This window comes from Zootoca vivipara, chromosome 8 (assembly GCF_965207765.1).
Source record: "Zootoca vivipara chromosome 8, rZooViv2.hap1.1, whole genome shotgun sequence".
NCBI lineage: Eukaryota > Metazoa > Chordata > Lepidosauria > Squamata > Lacertidae > Zootoca > Zootoca vivipara.
The window spans coordinates 23,280,925-23,304,329 of NC_142591.1; the positions used below are offsets into that span (position 1 = coordinate 23,280,925).

At 43.7% G+C, this 23,405-nt stretch overlaps 1 protein-coding gene across 2 annotated transcripts in view; it reads left to right on the forward strand.

The window, feature by feature from the left end:
• Window positions 1–23,405, forward strand: part of EXOC2 (exocyst complex component 2) — an 85,421-nt gene that overhangs the window by 2,504 nt on the left and 59,512 nt on the right. For both annotated transcript variants that reach the window (XM_035126366.3, XM_035126367.3), the window contains exons 3-6: window positions 540–716; window positions 1,618–1,744; window positions 17,905–18,018; window positions 20,555–20,679. In XM_035126366.3, the coding sequence (XP_034982257.2) occupies window positions 540–716; window positions 1,618–1,744; window positions 17,905–18,018; window positions 20,555–20,679 (543 nt within the window). The remainder of the gene's footprint in view (window positions 1–539; window positions 717–1,617; window positions 1,745–17,904; window positions 18,019–20,554; window positions 20,680–23,405) is intronic.

Below are 23,405 nucleotides of genomic sequence, written 5' to 3' on the forward strand. Positions count from 1 at the left end.
GTGTCTCAAGCCCCCAGTTTTGAGAATCACTAGCAGTTTGAAAGCATGTCAAAGTGCAAGTAGATAAATAGGTACTACTCTGGCGGGAAGGTAAACGGCGTTTCCGTGTGCTGCTCTGGTTTGCCAGAAGCGGCTTAGTCATGCTGGCCACATGACCTGGAAGCTGTATGCCAGCTCCCTCGGCCGGTAAAGCGAGATGAGTGCCACAACCCCAGAGTCGTCTGCTACTGGACCTAATGGTCAGGAGTCCCTTTACCTTTACCTTTTACAGTAACATGCCACTTGTTCTCTTTGAGCAAGTTTGCTGTGTTGTATCTGTATCCTCACTTTCACCCAGTTGTCAAGACTGAGTGTTTCAGTACTGGCTACTAATGTTTATGTATTTAGAGCAACACAAAAAAATTTTCTGGAGTGAATCCGTAAGACACTTGAGATGCGTTTGTGGGCTGAAAGCACTTCAGGTTTCCCCGATAATGATGAAATAAAAAATATTCACTGTCAAGTAACTTTTGTTCCTCTACTTTGTGTGACTCTCTCAGGCTTGACAATCTGTGGACACAACTGTCTTCTGACTGCTGAATGGATGTCTGCCAGCAAAATTGTGTGTCGAGTAGGTCAAGCTAAGAATGACAAAGGGGACATTATCGTCACTACAAAGTCAGGGGGCAAAGGAACTTCCACGGTTTCTTTTAAACTCCTGAAACCTGATAAAATAGGTATGGTTGTATTATCCTTTTATTACTCTTCCTATAAGTATTGTTCTGTAATTAACAAGTTTTGTAAAAAAGAAAATCTTCATGGGGTGTGCAAGTGGGTTTCTTGAACAAATCGTAAGACTGCATTTATACAGATTCATACTATTGGCCCATCTAGTCCAGTTCTGTCAACTCTGACTGGCAATAGTTCCCCAACCTGTCTCAGGCATAGGTTTTATCCATGCCTGGTACTTGAAGTTGGTATTGAACCTAGGGCCATGTAGAGTATTCTGATCTTGAACTTCAGCTGCTCTATGTAAAATCTCATGAATTCAAAATACTTGAGCTTCTCTTGGTTGCTGATCAATTTTTAAATTAGCACCTCAATCTCATGGACTTCTGTATAGCAGTATGTTCTGTTGTATCCAATGGGCATTGCACTGAGTTTCTAAAAAAAACTGCTTGGATTATACGATTATACGCATGATATACTGACACTTCATAGCATAAAATATATTTGAATCTTTCTGATGCTATTTGGGCATATGTGTGCATTTTAAAGCAGGATGGAATGTAGAGCCAAAATTAAATGTATTTTTTATTTATTTTGCCAGTTGAAGTTTTCCATTTGCATTATAGATACAGGAAAGCAAACAACAACAACAACAACCCACCATATTTTGTGTCGTAGGTGAGAAATCCAAATAAAATCCTCTGAGAACTGTATTGCTCTGTAACTCTTTGACTGCAGAGGTTAGTTTAGGAGCAGTGTGAGAATTGGTTTCAATGTTGCTTTTACCTATTTTCCCCCAGACAATTATCTAAGTATGCATTTTATAGGACTTTTTGACTTAATGCATGAGAACTTCACGATGCTCGACAGAGTTTGTTTTTCTAAGGATATCTCTTTTGTTTTCTCAAGGTATCTTGGATCAGTCTGCAGTCTGGGTTGATGAAATTAACTATTATGACATGCGCACTGACAGGAACAAAGGGATGCCCCCTTTGTCTCTGCGCCCTGCTAATCCTCTTGGTATTGAGATAGACAAGTGAGTACCAAGTAGTGTCAATTTACATTCTTACCTGACTTCCCTGTAAGAATTCAAAAATATTTCAGAATGTGAGATTTGAAGAAAGCAAGACTATAGTCTGATTTCACTTTGCCATGGAAAGATAGTGTTTCTTCAGTTTCTTATTCTGGAAATGGGAAGAATAATTATATTTCTGTCTGAGGTTATGCCCTATCAAGTCAAGAATTTCTGCATGTGCAACAGGTCTTTCCCCCCTGCATGTGTGCCAGTCCCTCCCCAAATCTATTCTTGGCAGTTAAGGGGAACCCCCCAGAACAGATTATGTTTTAGCCAACTAAGTTCTACCCAGAGTAGGCTCATTGAAATTAAGTGAACTGTTAGTCATGTTCATTAATTTCAGTGCGCGAACTCTTGGATGGCGCTGACATTGGCTACAACCCTTAGTTTTCATAACATATTGAATATTAATGTTGTTAATATTTTTATTTATGAAAATATTTCCGCACCACTTTTTATTTACAGAGAGAACTATAAAAGTGGTTCACAGTAATCAAACATAACAAATCTAGTTAAGCCTTCATACAGTGTGAACAATTATAATAGCTGTGGAGGATGACAGGATGAGGTGGCAAATCACCTGAGATTAGCTGTTAAAAGCGCTATCTAGTTTTATGTGATTCTGTTTAGATTGGGATTTGCAGCAGGAGTTGCAGAGTGAAAATATATTTTCCATCTTTTTTCTTTTTTTTAAAGTTTTTACTGAAATACTAATTTGTTTCCTAACCACGAATCTTAGTGTTTTTATGCACAAATGCCACATTTATGCAAAGGTTCCAGTAGTTGCATTCATATAAAAACAGTTAATACATATTTAAAACACTTGCTGTCATAGCAAGTTAAGTGCTGCAATGCTGCTCTAATATGGCGCATGAACATACCATGAAGAAGTAGATGCAGATAGCTGGGCATTTTGCCAGCGGCCCTGAGGTTCCTGTCTGGTGTACTGTCCTGTCTACTTCTGCAGTCCTAGTGGTGAAGGAACCAGCCAGAAACGAGAACAATGGATATAGAGACCTCTGGCCATGTGGTAGACATGGCTGTGCTCAGGAGCTCCTTAGGGTCAGCGGTGCTACAGGAGTCTGCTTGTGGCTTCCTTGTCCAAGTCTTCCATTGAGGAGACAACCAGCTCCAGGTCTGAGCAAGGCTGAACCTTGATACTTGCACAGTGGAGGGAGAAGGGGCAGGCTTTCAGACAAACCAGCACAGCAAATAGTGCTCATCTGCACTTTTTAAAAAAATAAAAAACAAAAAACTTTCTTTAGGGATATTGACATACAACATATGACAACATAGTAGTTTTGGCTAGCATGTGACCTCAATGCTACAATAGCAATTTTAACCAAAAAATCTTTCTAATCTGGATATAGTGTTTCTGCTAAATGTAGCAGACAGTAGTTACTATGTATTGTAGGTTCAATCCTGTATAAAGTTGGTTACTTTATTTAATTTCCAAGAGGAATACATGTGTAGCAGTGCAGACTTCTGCAGCAGTGGAGAACCAATTCTAGCAGGAAACCCGTTCTTCCATAATGGCTAATGGTTGGATCCTAAAAAAACCAACTTAAGGAAGTTCACACAAGGAAAGCTTCCTGTTCTCTCCTAACACCCACTATAGAACAAGGTCACTCAGGTTTCAGACTTGTTGTGAAAACCCAGACCACAATAAACTTATTTGCATTTAAAGTGTCATAGGACTGTGTCTTTTTGAGCAATACAGTTACTCCATGCTGATAAAACTGATTTGTAGCTCCTTTCACCTCTGACATGAATACGCATTCCCTAAAATGTGATAGTAATGAGCAATCCTACATATACTTCATCTGCCTAGGACTGGCTAGGAATAATACTGTAGTACAAAGCCTGTGTGTGCTTTGTGTCCAGTTACTATGTCATTCCTAGGCATTTCTCAAAATATTCCCAGTAGCACTATATGTCGTCTTATTAATAAACTTAAAAATGGTCTAGCTTGTTGAGCATACACTGCCACCTAATGGAGTATGTGAATCCTCTTTTGTATAGGCAAAGTTGACAATTTTATCAGAGGTAGTTTATTTTTTTGTTTATATGTAAATACAAGAACGCTGTCATTCAGCATCTCAGCTGGGAAGCTAGCTGCAGGTTCAGTTAAATATTTTGATTGTCAGCATCAGAAGTTAAAAATCTTACCAGGAAAGAAAACTCTTCATAGCAATCTAGGCAAGTTGATGCCTTCATAGGCCTAATCTGGCCAGTGTTAAAACATTTCCAATGATTTAATTGTGCTCTTGCCTCTTCAGTTGAATGGAATAAACGTGCTCAGCTTGGTCAGATTTTGCCCTGTATTTGCCATCAGTTGAAGGTCCTTCTGTTGTCTCCCACTATCTTATATGGATGCAATCAGCAATAGTGAAGTGAGGTTCTGCCACATCAATGTTGCCCTTAGGCTGGGTCCAGATTTGCTATTAGCTGTCCTGTGGAATGTTTCCAGAGGCCATCCTTGTCCTCTGTCCTACCATTGGAGAAAGTCCTTGTTAACACCTTTGGGTTTGTCCTGTTTAGTCTACTCCAGCGTCCTTTCTGCTGGTCTTCTGCATGCATGAGTAACAGAATACAGCTGGTACAAACGTTTGCTCCTATGAGCCTGGCAGGGGGGTAGGGAATGTGAATGGTTACTTAGTTTGTTTATGGTGGTTGCCATTCAGACTTTATTTACTTTAAATGGCTCTTCTTGACCTATAAAATCCTATGGAATCCAGTTCACGTGACTTTTCACTGACAGTGTCCAGTAGAACTGCCTGGTTTTGGTTTTTAAATAGATTTTACATGGCTTTGTGCACAGAATCATTACCCCTGGGTGGTTGATAACTTTTTAAAAGCTTTATTTGTGAGGCACAGATTTACATTTCTTCTTACATAAACCTGTAAAATCCCTCCATATAACTAAATTCTTTCAGGGGAAGCAATAGTATTAAACTGTTTCTTCTGAAGCATTTGCTTAAATTGAGTATTCTCGTGCCCAGTTTCCAAGCTAGGGCTGAAATTGTAGCCTGGCAGCACCTGGAGGGCCAGAGGTTCCCAACCCATGACTCGGGGAGAAGGAAAAATTGCATTCCTTTTCTGTCTTCCTATCCAATCTCAAGAGCCCTGCTCATCCTTAGGGGGAAGTAGGTATCCCAGGCTACCCCCTACTTTATCCTTTCCTCAAAAGGCAGCCTCTGTCTTCTTCAGACCTCTCCACTTCTTACCCCATTTCCACAATTACTTCTGAGGCTTATAAGACATCAGGAGGAGTCTGAAGGCTTTCCGAGTCTTGCCAGCCCCACCCCTGCATTTTGGCAGCCCATCCTAGCCAGTTGCTGGTCAGGCTACTGAAAGGCAAGCAGCCAGTCCAGCAGTTCATTCTCCACAGTTAGTTTTAGATGAGCCAAGCAAAGGCATCCAGGAAGAATAGCAATGACAGGTATAAAAAGAGAAGAGAGATTAGAAGAATAAAAGAAGCACTGCAGATTATCAGCATACCGATAATGAATTTAAAAGAGGAAATCATTGCTTGTCCTTAAAAGCTATAAAACAGTAATAATGAAACATAAATAAAAATAAACCACAGAGTCAAGGGCTTGCTGATCAGAAGGTCAGCGGTTCGAATCCCTGCAACGGGGTGAGCTCCCATTGCTTGGTTCCAGCTCCTGTCCACCTAGCAGTTCGAAAGTGCACCAAAGTGCAAGTAGATAAATAGGGACTGCTCCGGCGGGAAGGTAAACGGCATTTCTGTGCACTGCTCTGGTTTGCCAGAAGCAGCTTTGTCATGCTGGCCACATGACCCGGACAAATGCCGGCTCCCTCAGTCTATAGAGCGAGATGAGCGCCGCAACCCCAGAGTCTGACACAACTGGACCTGATGGTCAGGGGCCCCTTTACCTTTACCTTACCTTACATACCCACCAAAAATCAAAGAAGTATTAAATGTTATGCATCAGTTTATATGTTACAGATTATATTTTAACCACTTTTGGGGCTAAATAATTAATACAAAATGCCAATACAAAATATAACAGCAATACAAAGTAAATATTAGTACAAAAAAGGCAGTACAGTCAATCAGAACAGTATAGCAAATATGCAAAACCTACCTTTGGTGTCAGCCCCTTTAGGGTTTCCCCACCAGGACTGTCCTGCCAGGGGTCTCCAAGTACTGTAGATTTGTTGTTGTTTAGTCGTTTAGTCGTGTCCGACTCTTCGTGACCCCATGGACCATAGCACGCCAGGCACTCCTGTCTTGCACTGCCTCCCGCAGTTTGGTCAAACTCATGTTCATAGCTTCGAGAACACTGTCCAACCATCTTGTCCTCTGTCGTCCCCTTCTCCTAGTGCCCTCCATCTTTCCCAACATCAGGGTCTTTTCCAAGGATTCTTCTCTTCTCATGAGGTGGCCAAAGTATTGGAGCCTCAGCTTCACGATCTGTCCTTCCAGGGAGCACTCAGGGCTGATTTCCTTAAGAATGGATAGGTTTGATCTTCTAGCAGTCCATGGGACTCTCAAGAGTCTCCTCCAGCACCATAGATACCCCCCCCATAAAAAAACCTAACCACAGCTATAGCAAATTCTTGTTCTTCATGGGTGCGATGAACTGGCCAAACACTATGGCTCCTCCAACAGAATGCATTTCTGCAGGTGCAGCAGAAAAGGTCTGGGGGGAACCTAAAGTTAGTATCCTCTTTACAACTCTCCATAGTCCTGTTACCTACTTGTCTATGACTCAATAAGCCAAATTAAAAAACAAATGATTGAATACTCAGTTTTGCGGATAACTCAAATTTTCAGTGATTTCTTAAGAGCACATTCAACGGAATGACAGTAATAAGAACCAGATCGAAAGGGATCTGTACATGTTGCATAGTTGAACTTTGGAATTATTTACCATGAAATGTGCTGGTGGCCACCAACTTAGAGGGCCTTAAAATTCATGGAGGATCTGGCTATCAAAAGTTACTAGTCATGATGACTATATATTACTTTCAGGGTTAAAGGTACCATGGCTGATATCCAACTATGCTCTACTGAGAGTAGGTCCATTGAAATTAATGGACTTAAGTTTCTTATGTTGATGGACTTCAGTATGTTTGCTCTGAGTATGACTATCATTGGGTATCATCCCATGACTTTGAAAACCAGTTGCTAGGAAAGAACGCTGAGAGAATGCTATTACTCTCATGTCCTACTTTTCAGCTTTTTGGACTAGATAGGCTTTTGGTCTGATCACAGTTGTTAAATCTGCATGTGATTAAGACATGCAGTATCTGTCTTCTCCAGAAGAGGCCATAACTTTCAAAACAGCTGTGAGGGACGAGGGATACAGGGAAGTCCCTCCCATCTTAAGTTCCAGCCCATCCCCAAGCGCGGGAGAGAGTAAGGAGAGCTCTGCCTCCAGCGGAGAGTCAGGAAGTGGTGTCCGAGGCTCAGGCAAGGTTGTGGAGCCCAGGCCGCAGGTGGGACAGGAAGTTGGACGCACAGGGGGGAGGCCAATTCCCCCAACTCCCGAATTGCGACGCAAACGTAGGGGGAAGAGGTTGGGTCTGCCAAAGCTGTGGTGCTGGAAGAAAACGCGCCAATCGCCATTCGGGAGTTCAGACACCTCACCTTAAGGATGCATTTTTACTGCTCTGAACACTGTAAATAATCAGCACTTAATAAAAACCTTAAAAGACCATGCTGGAGTCGTTACTCTAGAGTAGCCATACCAGGCCCTCTGACAGCAACTCCCGAATCTTTTTTTTGGCTACTTTTGGAGTGCAGCGATGAGCGCTCAAGAGGCTGAGCACTGGAGGCTGGAGGCCGAAGCAGCGAAGCAGGAGCTGCAGAACCTCACAGCGCACGCACAGCAGCAATTGCATGCCGCTCAGGAGGAAGCGCGAGGGGCGCAGGAGGAGCTGAACAAGCTGGTGGACCAGGTGAGGACAAAAGAGGAGACTGAGAAACAGCTAAGGGTGATGGTTTTGGACCTACAGAAAAAGTTGGAAGAGGAGAAAGCCGCTAGAGGTGGGGGGGTGCCCCAGCCGCAGCTAGTCCAAGTGAGAAGGGGACAGAGCCTAGTCACCAAGTTTAGCGGCGACCCTAGGGAGTACCTAGGATTCGAGACAGAAATAAATTATGCGCTGGAATTGCATGCAGCAGAATTCCCAGATGACGCGCACAGAGTCTCCTTTATCATAGAGCATTTGACGGGGGCCGCCCGAGAATGGGTAAGACCGCTCATCGCGCAAAAAAATCCTTGCATGAAGAACGCAAAATTATTTCTAGAAGCTTTAAAAATAATGTACGCTAGTGACAGTGAAATGGAGGCCACTAAAGAGGAGCTTCATAACTTAACACAAGGAAAATCGACAGTTAGGGACTACTGGGCGAGATTCACCATGCTGGTGCACAAACTGGGGTGGGATCTGCAAAGTGAGCCAGTGAAATCAGCCTTCTACATGGGTTTGCACGCAGACGTTAAGGATGAGCTGGCAAGAGGTCCCAAACCGCGAACTATGGATGAGTTAAGCAAAGCGGCGCTAGCGGTGGGGGTGAGACAGGAATCCAGATGGAATGACAAACAAGCGACGCGCGCAGCAAAACCTTGGTTCCCACGCTCCCAGGACAGACCACATCACCAAACCCCACCCCAGGGCCCGCCCCCACACCCGCCCAGGCCAAGCCCAGAGCCGGAACCGATGGAGATCGGAGGAGCGCGCGCGCGGGCTTTTCAAACCCCGGCGGCGCCAAGACGCAAGGAGGGAAGAGGCGGGAATTGCTTTCTCTGCAACTCCCCCCGGCATCGCGTCAGAGACTGCCCTCATCGCAGAGAGTGGCAAGGAAAGGCGGGAACGGTTGTACCTTCCCCAGCTGACGCAGCACCACAGCAGGGAAACGAGACAGCCTGGCTGCAGGAGACAAGGGGGAGCGGCCAGGCACAGTCAGCAGACAACAGCCCCCGCCCGCCCACCCGCACAGAGAGGAGCACAGCCAGCCCACCCCTCCCAGAGCAGGAGTGGTTCTAGAAGTCACGCTCACGCTCCCAAATGGCTATCCCCTGACAGTCCTCGCCTTAATTGACAGTGGTGCCTCAGCCAACTTCTTCTCGAGAAACTTTGCGGAAGAGCACCAGATCCAACTTCTGCAGCTGGATTTTCCCCTGCACGTGGCCACCATTGACGGCAGAGAGCTGCTGGGAGGGGCCATCACGCATCAAACCCCCCCCATGAGAATGACGGTGGGAAGGCACTCAGAGACACTGGCTTTCAACGTCACAACCATCTCAGACCCCCCCATCGTCTTGGGCATGAGCTGGCTGACGCGCCACGACCCCTCCATAAGTTGGCACCAGAGATGCGTCACTTTTGGATCGGACTTTTGTCTGGAACATTGCATGCAGCACCAACCAGGGGAGGGGCCTCCGATAGCCACGGTGGCCACCATGCACGTCAAGGGGGGTGAGGCAATACCCAAGCCGTACTGGGACCTGCAGGAGGTCTTCAGCGAAGCAGAGTCCGACCACCTACCCCCACACAGGCCTTTTGACTGCCAGATCAACCTGGTGCCAGGGGCAACTATACCCCCAGCCAAGCTGTACGCCATGTCAGATCAGGAACTGGAGGATCTGCGCGCTTTCATCGACAAGAACCTCAAGCGGGGGTTCATCAGAGAAAGTAAGGCAGCAGGGGGCAGCCCGGTCTTCTGGGTGGACAAGAAAGACACGCAACAGCGCCGTCTTGTGGTGGATTTTAGACGGCTGAATTCGGTGACAGAGCCAGTGGCTTTCCCCATGCCCAGAGTGGATGATCTCCTGACAGCGGCACGCAGGGGCAAGATCTTCACCAAGCTCGACCTAAGAGGGGCGTACAACTTGATTAGGATCCGGGAGGGTGATGAATGGAAAACCACGATGTTCACGCCTCTGGGCTCTTTTGAATATCTGGTGATGCCCTTCGGGTTGCAAGGGGGCTCAGCATGCTTCCAGGCCTTCATGCACCACGTCCTGGGGTCCCTCCTCTTCAAGAACTGCTTGGTCTTTCTGGATGACATCCTTATCTACTCCAATGACCCAGTGCAGCATGTGAAGGATGTCAGGGAGGTGTTGCAGCGCCTGAAGGACAACCACCTGTATGTGAAGCTGGAGAAGTGCAAGTTTCACACCAAAGAAGTGGACTTCCTGGGCTACAAGCTGTCAGACAAGGGGCTGACGATGGACAAGGACAAGGTGCAGGCCATCCTGGACTGGCACAGCCCCAGGACGCGCAAAGATGCCCAACGCCTACTAGGCTTCGCGAACTTCTACAGGAAGTTCATCAAGAACTTCTCTCGCGTCACGGCTCCTATCACCGACTGCCTGAGAGGCAAGCAGAAGTTCCGGTGGACACCAGAGGCGCAAGCAGCGTTCGAAAGCCTCAAGAGGGTATTCGCTTCAGACCAGCACCTGTTCCACGTGGTGCAGGATGCGCCCCTACGCCTGGAGACAGATGCTTCGGACAAGGCTCTGGGAGCGATTCTGTTGCAACTGGACGCCAACAGAGAGTGGAGACCCTGTGCCTTCTTCTCCAGGAAGCTGACCCAGCCGGAACGCAACTACACAGTGTTTGACAGGGAACTTCTCGCGATCCACGCTGCGTTCCAGCACTGGCGACACTTCCTGGTGGGCGCCAAGCACCCCATCCAGGTGTGCACAGACCACAAGAACCTGGAGTTCTGGAGAACTGCCAGGGTGCTCAACCAGCGGCAGATACGGTGGGCAGAGTTCTTCTCGAACTTCAACTTCTCCATCCACTACATCCCGGGAGAGCAGAATGTCAGGGCGGATGCCCTCTCCCGCAAGCCAGAGTACATGGAGGAGGAGTTGCCACCGGCACCCAGGCATATTTTCCCCCCATCAGCATGGTCCTGCGGAGCAGCAGTGGTGAGCGAGGCAGAACTCACAGCACTGACAGCAGCTGATGAATTTGCCACCCGCATCTTCCGAGAACTTTGAGGGGGGGGGAGCAGGCCAAAGACTTTGAGGAAAGGAGGGGTTTGCTTTTTTACAAGGGAGCCCTGTACCTGCCAACCAAACAGCTGAGAGGTAAGGCCCTCAAGCAGATGCACGACAACCCAACGGCGGGTCATTTTGGAAGGGACAAAACCACTCACCTAGTCATGAGACACTTCTGGTGGCCAGGGGTGCGGGAGGATGTTCGGGATTATGTAAGGGGATGTGACACCTGCCAGCGAGCAAAGGTGGTCAGAGCGCCACCAGCAGGTTTGCTGGAGCCCTTAGCCACACCGCACAGGCCGTGGGAAGTAGTGTCCATGGACTTCATCACAGACCTGCCGTCGTCCAGGGGCAAGACCGCAGTGTTGGTGGTGGTGGACCTCATGTCCAAAATGTGCCATTTTATACCGTGTGCCAGGGCGGTCTCGGCAGAAGAGACGGCCAAACTGTTTGTTGACCACGTATTCAGACTGCATGGATTGCCTTTAAGGGTTATTTCGGATCGTGGCCGCCAATTTGTTTCCAGGTTCTGGCGGCGGCTCATGAACCTCCTACAGGTGGAGGTCAGCTTGTCGACGGCTAGGCACCCGCAAACCAATGGACAGGCGGAGCGGGTCAACGCCATTCTGCAGCAGTACCTGAGATGTTACGTCAGCCAGAGGCAAACGGACTGGGTGGATCGCCTGCCACTGGCAGAATTTGCCTACAACAATGCGGTGCACGTCTCCACAGGGGTGTCGCCCTTTAAGGCCAACTACGGGCGCGACCTCAGATCTTTCCCGGAGAGGGAGGGGGAGGAGGAGGAAGAGGGCCCACAGGCAGAGGATTGGGCAGAGGACCTGGAGACGGTGCACCAGCAGCTCAGAGAACACTTGGAGAGGGCCAAGGAAGCGTACAAGAAGGGGGCAGATCGCCACAGGCGACCGGGAGAGGTCATCAGGGTGGGGGACAAGGTTTGGTTATCCTCGGAAGGTCTTCCCACCAGGGGGCGATGCAAGAAGTTAGCACCCAGGAGGCTGGGCCCCTTCACGGTCACGCAACAGGTCAACCCGGTAGCCTTCAGGCTAGCACTGCCGGAGGACATGAGAGTGCACCCAGTGTTTCATAGATCGCTGCTGTCGCCGTACAGGGAAAGTACCAGGTTCAGGGACAGCGATCAGCCTCCAGAGGGAGGGGGGGAGACGGGAGACGCCCGACAGCTCAATGAGGCAACTGAGATTTTAGACTCAAGGAGAGGGGTGAGAGGACTGGAGTACCTGATAGCATGGGAGGACACTCCGCCGTCCCACAATGAGTGGATACCGGCCACAGAAGTACCTGAGGAATTTTTAGTGGAAGAGTTCCACGCCCTGTTCCCCCACAGGCCCAAGCCCTGGCACATGGAAAGGGAGGGAGAGGGGGAGGGGCAGGAGGAAGGGATAGCAGGCAGCAGCTCTCCATGGAGATGGGAAGCGGAATTTGAGGACACGGAAGAAGAGGTGTGGGTTTCACCGAGGTCAACGACGTCAGAGGCAGGAGAGGACTGGCAGAACATTTTTACTCCCACCAGCTCTGACTCCACTGACTTCTTGGGATTCCCGTCTTCTCAGGGGGAAGGAGAAAGATCGCAGGATTGGGGGGAAATTTTTACACCCACAGGCTCGGATGCCACAGACTTCTTGGGGTTTCACTCGTCCCCAGCAAGCGGAGAGCCACTAGGAAGGGGGGGAGAGGAGCCTGGGAGGGGGATGGATGTGAGGGACGAGGGATACAGGGAAGTCCCTCCCATCTTAAGTTCCAGCCCATCCCCAAGCGCGGGAGAGAGTAAGGAGAGCTCTGCCTCCAGCGGAGAGTCAGGAAGTGGTGTCCGAGGCTCAGGCAAGGTTGTGGAGCCCAGGCCGCAGGTGGGACAGGAAGTTGGACGCACAGGGGGGAGGCCAATTCCCCCAACTCCCGAATTGCGACGCAAACGTAGGGGGAAGAGGTTGGGTCTGCCAAAGCTGTGGTGCTGGAAGAAAACGCGCCAATCGCCATTCGGGAGTTCAGACACCTCACCTTAAGGATGCATTTTTACTGCTCTGAACACTGTAAATAATCAGCACTTAATAAAAACCTTAAAAGACCATGCTGGAGTCGTTACTCTAGAGTAGCCATACCAGGCCCTCTGACAACAGCCGAATCTCGTTAAAAAAAATAAATCTATCCATTTTTACCAATTGACTATCCAGGAAAAGTAATGGATCCAGGAGCATCTGCAAGCTAAACCCAAATGGTGGAACTGCAGTCAAAAGTAAATCAATCTGATTAGTTTTATCAATAATGTAAACAACGCTCCCTTAATTAGTTTCACTTGGATGTATCTCAGAACAAGTGATTGTGTAAGGCAGAGCTTTCCAAATGGTGTGTCGCAGCAGTGTAGGTGTGTTGTGAAACATGGACCACTTACAGTATAAACGCCACCTAAAACTCCTTGAAAGATTCCATCAACGATGTCTCCGAAATTTTTTACACATCACTTGGGAAGACAGGCGAACTAATATCAGTGTACTGGAAGAAGCAAAGATCACCAGTGTTGAAGCAATGATTCTTCAACATCAACTTTGTTGGACTGGTCATGTTGTGCGGATGCCTGATGATCGTCTTCCAAAGCAACTACTCTATTCTGAACTTAAAAATGGAAAGCGTAATGCTGGTGGTCAACAAAAGAGGTTTAAAGACTCTCTCAAGGCAAATCTTTAAAAATGTAGTATAAACACTGACAACTGGGAAACCCTGGCCTGTGAGCGCTCCAGTTGGAGAACAGCCTTTATCAAAGGTGTCATGGGCTTTGAAGACACTCGATCTCAGGACGCAAGGGAGAAACGTGCTAAGAGGAAGGCACACTTGTCAAATCCACACCGTGATCAACTCCAGCCCAGAAAGTAATGTCCCCACTGTGGAAGGACGTGTGGATCCTGAATTGGCCTCCATAGTCACTTATGGACTCATTGTTAAAACCGTGTTCATGGAAGACAATCTTACTCGGCTACGAGTGATTGTCAAAGAAGAAGGAGGTGTGTTGTGCAAACACTTCCAGCGCTCCTCCTGGGGCTGGAAAGGGGTTAGTTTGCTAGTAAAACTGAATTACTGTGTTGTGAAATGATGCATGTCTAAAAAGTGTGTCACCAACAAGAAAAGTTTGGAAAGCTCTAGTGTAAGGTGTGTTTACCGCTCAATGACTGCAGAACCGAGGAGTGATTTACATTTGTGAAATAGATTAATTACTAAAGATCTCTCAATATGACCCCAAGCACAATGCTTTTTATTTCAATGCTTCCACTTTTCAGTTGGAAGTTTATAAATCTGCATTGAAATCATGGGCAGCTCATTCACAACATCAGTATTATCGCTTAATGATGATGTAATGAGTCAATTATTTCCATGTGTGAATGAGCCATAAGGAATCCTCATTACCATAGATAATCATGCCATAGCACCTCCACCACAGAGCTTTGTTGAGTGATCATGTGATAAGAAATCAAGTGATGAACATGCATGTGTTAATTCCCCTTTAAAAAGCTATTTATGTGGAAACGTCCCAAAATTCTAAAGATGGTGCTGCTTCTCGACATACCTCCAGTGGAGCCAGCGAAAAGCAAAAGCATTTGAGGTTTCATTTTTCTTGGTGTGACACTTTTATTTTGTTTTTAAAATAAATTAGATGCATAATGCCATTTTACATTTTCCAGGCAGCTCAGCATGGCCTCTCTTTGGTTACAAGCTGATGTTTGCCACCCTGTATTTTGACTCTCACCTCTCAAGTAAGACATATATCATATAGACTCAACATTGTTACTGTTGCAGGCTGGCTATGGTACTTGAGCCAGAAAGCAAGTCCTAGAAATTAATTTGACAGTGGAATGCAATGAAAACATAACACACTTTGAGTGGAGCCAACTGTCTCATATACTGTCATCTAGTCCATTTGACAAACTGAGCTATGATAATCAAACCACTTACTAGAATACAATTCTGTTTTTATTAATGGACATTGCCCAATGGTCCTCATCCTATCACAGTCTCACTTGATTTCTTTTCGGCATGCTTTCATAAGCCTGTGCATATTTTGTGATTAGCTTCCAGAAGCATAGAAATTGATACTAGGTGCTGTCGTCAACATCCTGAAATGTTATTTCATTGTTAAAGGGACTTCTACTTACTTATTTATTCAAACATTTTAATGCTACCTTTCAGACCTAACAATGGCCTCCAATATGGTTTATTAAAAATTTTTTTAAGGGTAACAGGATTAAAACTTAAAAAATCAAAGCTAAAAAGAACACAGTTGAAAGTTTCAATATCAGTTAAAAACAAAAAAACAAAAACATTCAGAGACAAGTGGAATCTTTGTTCTTTTTTTACTGCCCACTTTGACAGCCTCTGTTTTAGCAGTTTTTTTTAATTAAAAAAATCCCATTTTCTTTCTTAGCATTTAAGACTGTCTACCTCTTGTTACTGTTTTAGCTCCCTTTTTAATTGTTGAATTGCTGTTTTTATATTGTCATTGGATTTTTGTGGTTTTTATATTTTAGTTTTTATATTTTAAATATGTACTGAAATATTTATTGTTTGAATAGTGTTTGCTATCAGGGGACTAATATATTTAATAAGCAAGTAAATAATGTTTGCAGAATACAAACAGTCTTGCCTTTATACATAGCAAGATGGAGCTCTGCTGTCTATTTTTTGCAACATAACTGTAACATTATAACCTTTGGACCCATAGCAAGACAGGAGGACAGGGAATGGAGGAAGGAAAGTATCCTTATTACTGACAATTGCTGAGTTATTTAGATATATGTGTTCTTCAGTTCATTTGAGCCAGTAGAATCTTGTGAACAGTGAAGAATAGCACTCATGTGGTTTCTGGTAATCTAAGCTCCACTATTCGGCTTTCAAGATGTTATCCATAGCTAAATGCATTAGATCTGGGTTTCCCAACCCCCCAACAGTTGAGGCACACATACCCGTATGGAGGAGTAAGCAATACCTGTTCTCAAAACAATATGAGTAGGTAATTTGGAATTGGGAGCAATAAAGGTTAGGGAAAGACCTAGCTCAGTGCATGCAGAAGGTCCAAGGGTCCTTTGTTTGAAATCAGTATAAGGTAACTTGCTATGTTCGAAATCAGTATAAGGTAACTTGCTATGTTCCTGTGTTATTGTCTCCCATAGTATCAGTGCAGTAACGATGTCATTGCCCCCACCCTTAGTGCATCATTGTCCCTTCCCAATTTAAAGGGTTCTTGATGGTGTGGATCCGATCTGCATGTGTTGCTTATAACCACATTGACCCATAATAAAAGATGTATTGGAGTAGAGCAGGAAAAAGTTGTTCCAGGTCTCCACCATGTCTATAGGTTAGCATTTGAAATTCGCCAGGTGCCAGGCACATTTCACACCTGGCTATCGGACAGAATTCTACCGTTATATTTTTATCTGCACAAACAGAATGAATTTCAGGAACCAAAAAGCCGTATTGAAAAATACCGGTATGACTTTTGAGCCATCTGGCCCCAAAATGGCAACTAGGCATTCTGTTTTGGCAACTATAACCCTGGTTTAAGGAGCCATTTGGAGCCTAGCTTATGTATCTGAGTCTCTAACATTGCTGTATAGGCTCTAAACAGAACCACTTGCAAAGGGCTCTAATTTTTCATAGAACCATGTAGTTCCAAGAAAATAAATGGGGCATCCAATCCAACACCCTTCCCTAAGACAGAATATCCTCTTCATTTTTCCATTTCTGACCTGATGTTATAACACAGAGCCTTAAACTCATACCAAGTTGTTTTGTTTTCTGTTTCTATTCCCATTTTATGAACAGGAAGAAGATAAATATAAGGGAATAAGGGGCAACCCAGTCAGATGGGTGGAATATAAACAATAAAAAATTTATTATTATTATTATTATTGAGTAAGAAAGCCAATTTATTTATTACTGTAAAAGCTTGGGATCCATTTCCATGTGGTCCAGCCTGCAATTGTAATGTCTGTACACAAAATTTGTGGGCTTAGGTTTAGCAGACATGGTTGCTTATAACCACATTGACCCATAATAAAAGATGTATTGGAGTAGGGCAGGAAAAAGTTGTTCCAGGTCTCCATCATGTCTATAGGTTAGTGGTGATTCGTATGCCTCAGTGGTAGCATACGAATCAGGTCTAAGAACAGGATGTAGGAGGAGGTGCAGTGTTCACTCAAAGCGGGTTCTGTTTTATTCTAAATGTGCCATGCACCGTAGAGTGTTCGCCTTTATGGCAGAGTTCGCCGGAGTAGTTAAGAAACAAGAGGTTTGGTTTCTGCTTGTTTGTGACGTCTCCCGGTGTATTTTCTAAACATGTGATCCATGGCTAACTACTATAAATAGAAGTACAGGAGTGATTAATACAGGAAAACAAAGTAGTCACAGGTTTCATCCATCATGGAACATAATGTAGTGGTTAAGTTTCACACGAATGAAGGAGACGTGTAATATGACAGAGCTTGCTTAAATGACATTCAGATAGGATTACTGCAGTCCGTTGTGTGTAGGGCTCTTCTTTCTTTCTTTCTTTCTTTCTTTCTTTCTTTCTTTCAGCAGGGGGTGAATAAGAGACAGTTGAAAACTCCAATTGCTTCAGAATACTTCTGCTAGATTGTTGACTGGGGCTGGTTGAATGGAACCTTGCCAGTTACAACCGCACTAGCTGCCAGTCTCATTTCACAGCACTATTCAAAGTGGTGGTTTTAAGCCTTCAATCTGTACCCAATAGACTGCCTTCTCCTGCACGATCCTACCTAAATGTTATGCTTGTCTACTGAAGTGCTTCTCTGGGTGCCCCTGCCATTATATGGGAGAATACCATTCTGGATGTGGTGGCTCCCCTCGGCCATGCCAATGACTTACATGCCCAGAGCTTTTATAAATCCCCAGCCGCATTAAAACAGACCTGCAGACATTTGCATGAAAAGTGCCATGAAATCCATCGATGCCCGTGACACATGTAACTTGTATGTGAGATTGTAATGTTAATGCTTGATATCTTCATTTGAAGGACAATCCATTGTGTTTGTATATGTAAGAGAGCATTCTTCCTCCTGACCTTGTTTCCGTAAATATTTTTTATTTACTTTTCAGAGGAAAGTTTCCACAAAAGGAGCTGGAAACTCTGTTTCCTGGGATGAGTGCTGACTTCACCAGTGAAAACTTTTCTGCGGCCTGGTATTTGATAGAGAACCATTCAACAACAAGGTTAGTAAATACAAAATTTGTGTGGATGCTTTAATGCTATCCAGGAAGTAATCAGTAATGCTGGGTGTGAATTGGCAGTTGATGGTTGCAGATCAGTAGCTCATAAAGATTTGTGTCAGTAACATCTTTTACTGACTATGTGAGGCAACCTTCAGGTTGGTCCAGACTGCAGGGGTCGGCAAACTTTTTCAGCAGGGGGCCGGTCCACTGTCTCTCAGACCTTGTGGGGTCCGGACTATATTTTGAAAAATAATAATAAATGAACAAATTGCTATGCCCCACAAATAACCCAGAGATGCATTTTAAATAAGAGGACACATTCTACTCATGTAAAAACATGCTGATTCCTGGACCATCCGTGGGCTGGATTTAGAAGGCGATTGGGCCGCATCCGGCCCCCGGGCCTTAGTTTGGAGACCCTGGTCCAGAGGCTTCAGCTGGTGCAGTACGTGGCAAGCTAGATTGCTTGTGCAGGCAAACTATCTCCAGCATATAATTCCTTAATTGTGGGACTTCAGGATAAGGTTACTTGAGAGATCTCCTTAACCCTTAAATACCTAGTAGTCACTGCAGAGCAGGGGTAGGCAACCTCAGGCCCATGGGCCGGATGCGGCCCAATCGCCTTCTCAATCCGGCCCACGGACGGTCCAGGAATCAGCATGTTTTTACATTAGAAGAATGTGTCCTTTTATTTAAAATGCACCTCTGGGTTATTTGTGGGGCATAGGAATTGGTTCATATATATATATATATATTTTTCCAAAATATAGTCCGGCCCACCACATGGTCTGAGGGACAGTGGACCAGCCCACAGCTGAAAAAGGTTGCTGACCCCTGCTGCAGAGCATGGGAGAGCTTCTCCTGCAAGTTTCAAAGATATCAAAAGCCCATTCCACAGTAACTTGGAGCAAGGCTTTTAGTATGGCTGCCTCTGTTTTGTGGAACAGTATTCCTGTCGAGATATGACAGGTGCTCACTCTCTGCACTTTCCGGAAACAGTGGAAGACATTTTTGTTCTGACAAGCTTTCCCAGCTGGATGAACAGATCTCTACCAGGGGTCTTTTCTTCCCTCTCCTTTTTCAACTCATCTGCTGTTATTTTCTATTATGTCTTTAATTGTTTCCAGCGGTTTTTATTATGTCGTGCACATCACCTTGAGGCATACATGTGGAAGGCGAATGAATAATGAACAATAGTAATTGCAAAAGTTGTGGATTGCATCTTAACTCTGAGATTTGCTGTAAATGTATTAATGTTAACCATAAATTAATAACTCTGTGAACAATTTTCCTATTCATAAGATTTACTATCATATTAATTGAATGCAAGAGATGAATGAAGAATGCAAGAAAATGTTCACCAGCTTGAATGTGGCTATCTGTTGCTATTATCACAGTAGGTGAACACCACTTCTTGGGGCTCATAAGTGGAAGAGGGCTGCTACTGGGCTTCCCATAGACATCTTGCTGGCTACTGCGATGAACTTCCTGGGTTTTTGTCTGAGCTCTTCTTGTTTTTATTATGAACATAGCTGAGAAACTTTGCTTGAAAAACCCAATAATTTGATTTTTACCATGTTTTTTTAAAAGTAAACCACCCCAGTACTTTGCCTCTGATACGTATGAAAAATTGTGCTTCTCATTTCACCATTTTAGTGTGTAAAATGCATTATTTCATACCTCCATAGATTTGAAATACTCTTTCATTTCTTGGAATGTAGCCCTCTAGACGGTAGCCATAATTCATAGCTGGAGTTCATTGTTAACGTATTTACTTATTTAAATTGAATATTCCTCCTCTTGGCATGTTTGCTGAACCAAGTACATTTGTCATTATGACAAGAATAAACAAAAGTACAAGGATAGAAAACCAAAATTTTAAAAGGCAAAGATCCAATTATTGTTTTAGACTAGTAACAGCAACTAGGAGATGAAAGATCTGTATGAATTACATTTTGGTTTGCTATGTCATGCAGTTGTAGACAATTTTGTTAATTTGTCTATTTCTATTCTTTTTTCCTTTTCTTTCTGTCCCCCCCCCCAATCTAGTGGTTTGTTTGTTTGTTTTAAAGAAAATGTAAAGGACCCATACAATACTTTGTATTTCAGATAACAGTATTATTTCTATACAATACTTTGTATTTCAGATAACAGTATTATTTCTAATAGATATTGAGACCTAGCTGGTCTCACCTTTTCTGTAAATCTTCCTACTTTTTTTTGTTCTGTTCTCTTCCTTCTCCAAATCTTTGTGGTGGTGAATTCACATAACCATAGCTTTTTCATGGCTGATTCTCATATTCTAACCTGGTAATTTACAATTTCCATCAAGTATTAGCAAGCACAACACTGCAACATGCCCAGTTAGCGCCTGCCACTGGAGAAATTAGGAAATTGTCTCTGTGTTAATAAGGGCATTCTAGTGTCTCTCTTAAGTGTGTAGCTAGGGTTTTCAATCTCTTCATAATTTACCGTATCTCATTTTGTGTTTATTACATGAATGCCATCAATTTGTTTTTTTTGTTTTTGGTTTCAGTTTTGATCAACTTAAAATGGCAGTAATGAATTTGAAGAAACAAGCCAACAAGAAAAACGAGGGAAGTCTACAGTATGTCAAAGGAGGTCTCAGTACTTTCTTTGAAGCACAAGATGCCTTATCAGGTAAGTGTCAGATGCAGTGTACAGAAAACTATACTGTATAAATTGCCTCTCTTTTTGCCCTGATTTCTAGAAGAATATGTGGATGGACATGGATCGGACAAATATGAACATTATAGGTGACTAAGGTCACTAGTGGAGGCAGGAAGTTCTGAAAAGCTGTAAATTGATAGTGAAAAGTACCTGTTAGGTATTTCCAAAAGATTTTATAACTTGCCTCTCCAAAAACAGCTAATTCTTACTTTTGAATAGCATTAACTCAAGTGAATAAATGCTTACATTACTTTACTCTGGTGACTGAGTTAACAGGCTTCTCTATATTACTGAGGTAATGCATTGGCATAACATACATTCATTTTCAAGAAATTAAATACATAGATTTTTCTCTTTCACCGCCGTTTGTAGCAGGCCCCTGAATTCAGAGGTTTGCGTAAACTGGATCCTTGCGTAAACTGATGCTTATGTCTCATCTTAAAACAATCTGTAGTTCATAGAAGGAAAGAGCTCTCTTTAGTTCTATCAGCACAGAGGAATCTGAGGGAAGCTACTATCTGGAATCAGAAAAGAAGTCCTTTACATGAACATTTGTCATTACCCATTTGTTGAGAGTGTTTTGTTTTTTTCCCCTCGTGGGAAGAATTACATTTAAGAAATGTGAGATTCTGGTCATGGAACATTTACAATGTGCTCTACACTTTTATAGGCTTTCTTAACTGCCTTTATTGTTTAGTTTGTGTGGATGTAGAACTGGAGAATAAGTGTACTGCAGTATCTCATAGAAGGTGCTTTTCAGTATTTAAAAGCTTTTGGGGGCTTTTCCAGCTTGTTGATAGTGCAAAGCAGAAATGCCCTACGCTCTTAAGTCCACACATATAAAATTAATATTGTGGCACTAATATAATAATAAATGTTTTCTTAGTTTATCTGTTGCATTGTTTAGATCAGGCACATCTCCTGGAAAAGCAAACTCTTGTTCGTAATTAGTGTTGTAAAATGGATATTGGCTTAAGAATGACAGTCCTCTGCTTTTTATCTAATTGCCAGTCTGTGTGAAAGCCACATAATCTGGGTCTTCTTCCCATTTGGCAGCATACAAAAAGAAATATATTTCTAGTTTGTGCTGGTATAAGCAGTGAATAAAAAATGGGAAAGTGTGGGTGTGGGGTGATGCCATGTAACTGATACTTCATCTAAAGAGTTGTAGCGTTACCAGTTGCCTTCATTGCTGTTGGACAGGCATGGTGGTCCTAATCTAGCCCTTGAATATATTTTATCTGGTTCTTGGTGGTCATATCAAATTTTAATCAGGTGGGGCAGAACATTTTTCGGCGCTTTATTTTTCCATGACAAGATCTTCTTGTTTATTAAGTTTGTTAGTGAATTGATACCATTTGCAGATATGAAACTAGGCAAGCTTGGCAGCTTCAAAGAGTTTAGCTTTGTTTACCAAATGCAAGTAATATAAACATACTAAATTACATCACTCTCTAGGGCATCAGAACATTTTCCTATGCAAACTGAAAATTTTCTACTGCTAATTACCTATGCAGATCAGCTTAATTTGCATAGAAAAATTAATACATCTCTCTTGTCAGATCTTGTCTATTAATTCCCTAATGTACTTTAATTGTAAAGTGGCTGCATTTAGTTGATGCCGGCATTGGAGCGTGATCATTTGTGAGATGCAGGTAGAAATGGCATCTGTGTAACTGAGTGAACTTATGTGGGTATACAAACATGCAAGGTGATCAAGAAGATTTCATATTTTCACATTAAACGGATCCAGTAAAATATATCATTTTACCAGATTTGTAAATATTTTGGGAATGCCAAAGCAAGCCACTACTGAACTTCCTTCCAGTGAACATTTTGTTGTTTGGCAAAACTGTGTAAGATCAGCCCTTCTTTCCCTTTCCCTTTTTACATCTAAAACAATAGTTTTGTAGACATTCCACATTCCAAATTGGTACGGATAATGGCTTTTAATTCAGCATCATTTAGTTAGGCATGTGATGTGTGACACGGCACAAGAAGTCTTAACATCTACTTTGGCATATTTTTGGCTTGCCCTATAGGTTTTTCATTTCTTATTTTCACATGAAAGTCAGTTTCAAAGCATAGGCCTGCAGAACAAGCTTCCCACCCTTGGTGTAAATTGATAAATGAAGGACTTTGGTGGGAATGAATACAGCAAATATTCTCCCACCACCGTTCTCAAGGAAGAGGTCCCATTGCCTAAACTTGAAATATTCAAATGTTATGTTTTCAGTCGAACCGTTTTTCAGAAATCCTGTGTGTGTGTTTTTCATAAACTACCTGTTTTAATAAGGATTCCTAGTCACAATAGCCCTTGAAATATGCTACAGAACAAGCAATAGCAGAGAATAATAGAACAAGAATAAGGTTAGTGGACATCAGGAGTGAAGGAAGCAAAGGGTAAAAAAAAAAAGTATTTTAGTTTGGAAGCTACCATGGGAATATTCTGGTAAGATACCCTAAATAAATACATAAAGAACTCAGGCATGGAAAAACTCTTAGAGTTAAGGAAAGTCGTGGCAGTGTGCCCAGGTACTGTTAGTGAAGACCAGTGGTTTGAGGAAGGCGTGAAAAGTTGGCGAGATAACAATTATATTTAGTTTATCATATTTCACAGTGGCACATTGACCTCTCCAAATTAGAGCACAGTAGGACCTACAAAATAAATTTGCTTCTTGAGAGTCAGATAAAGC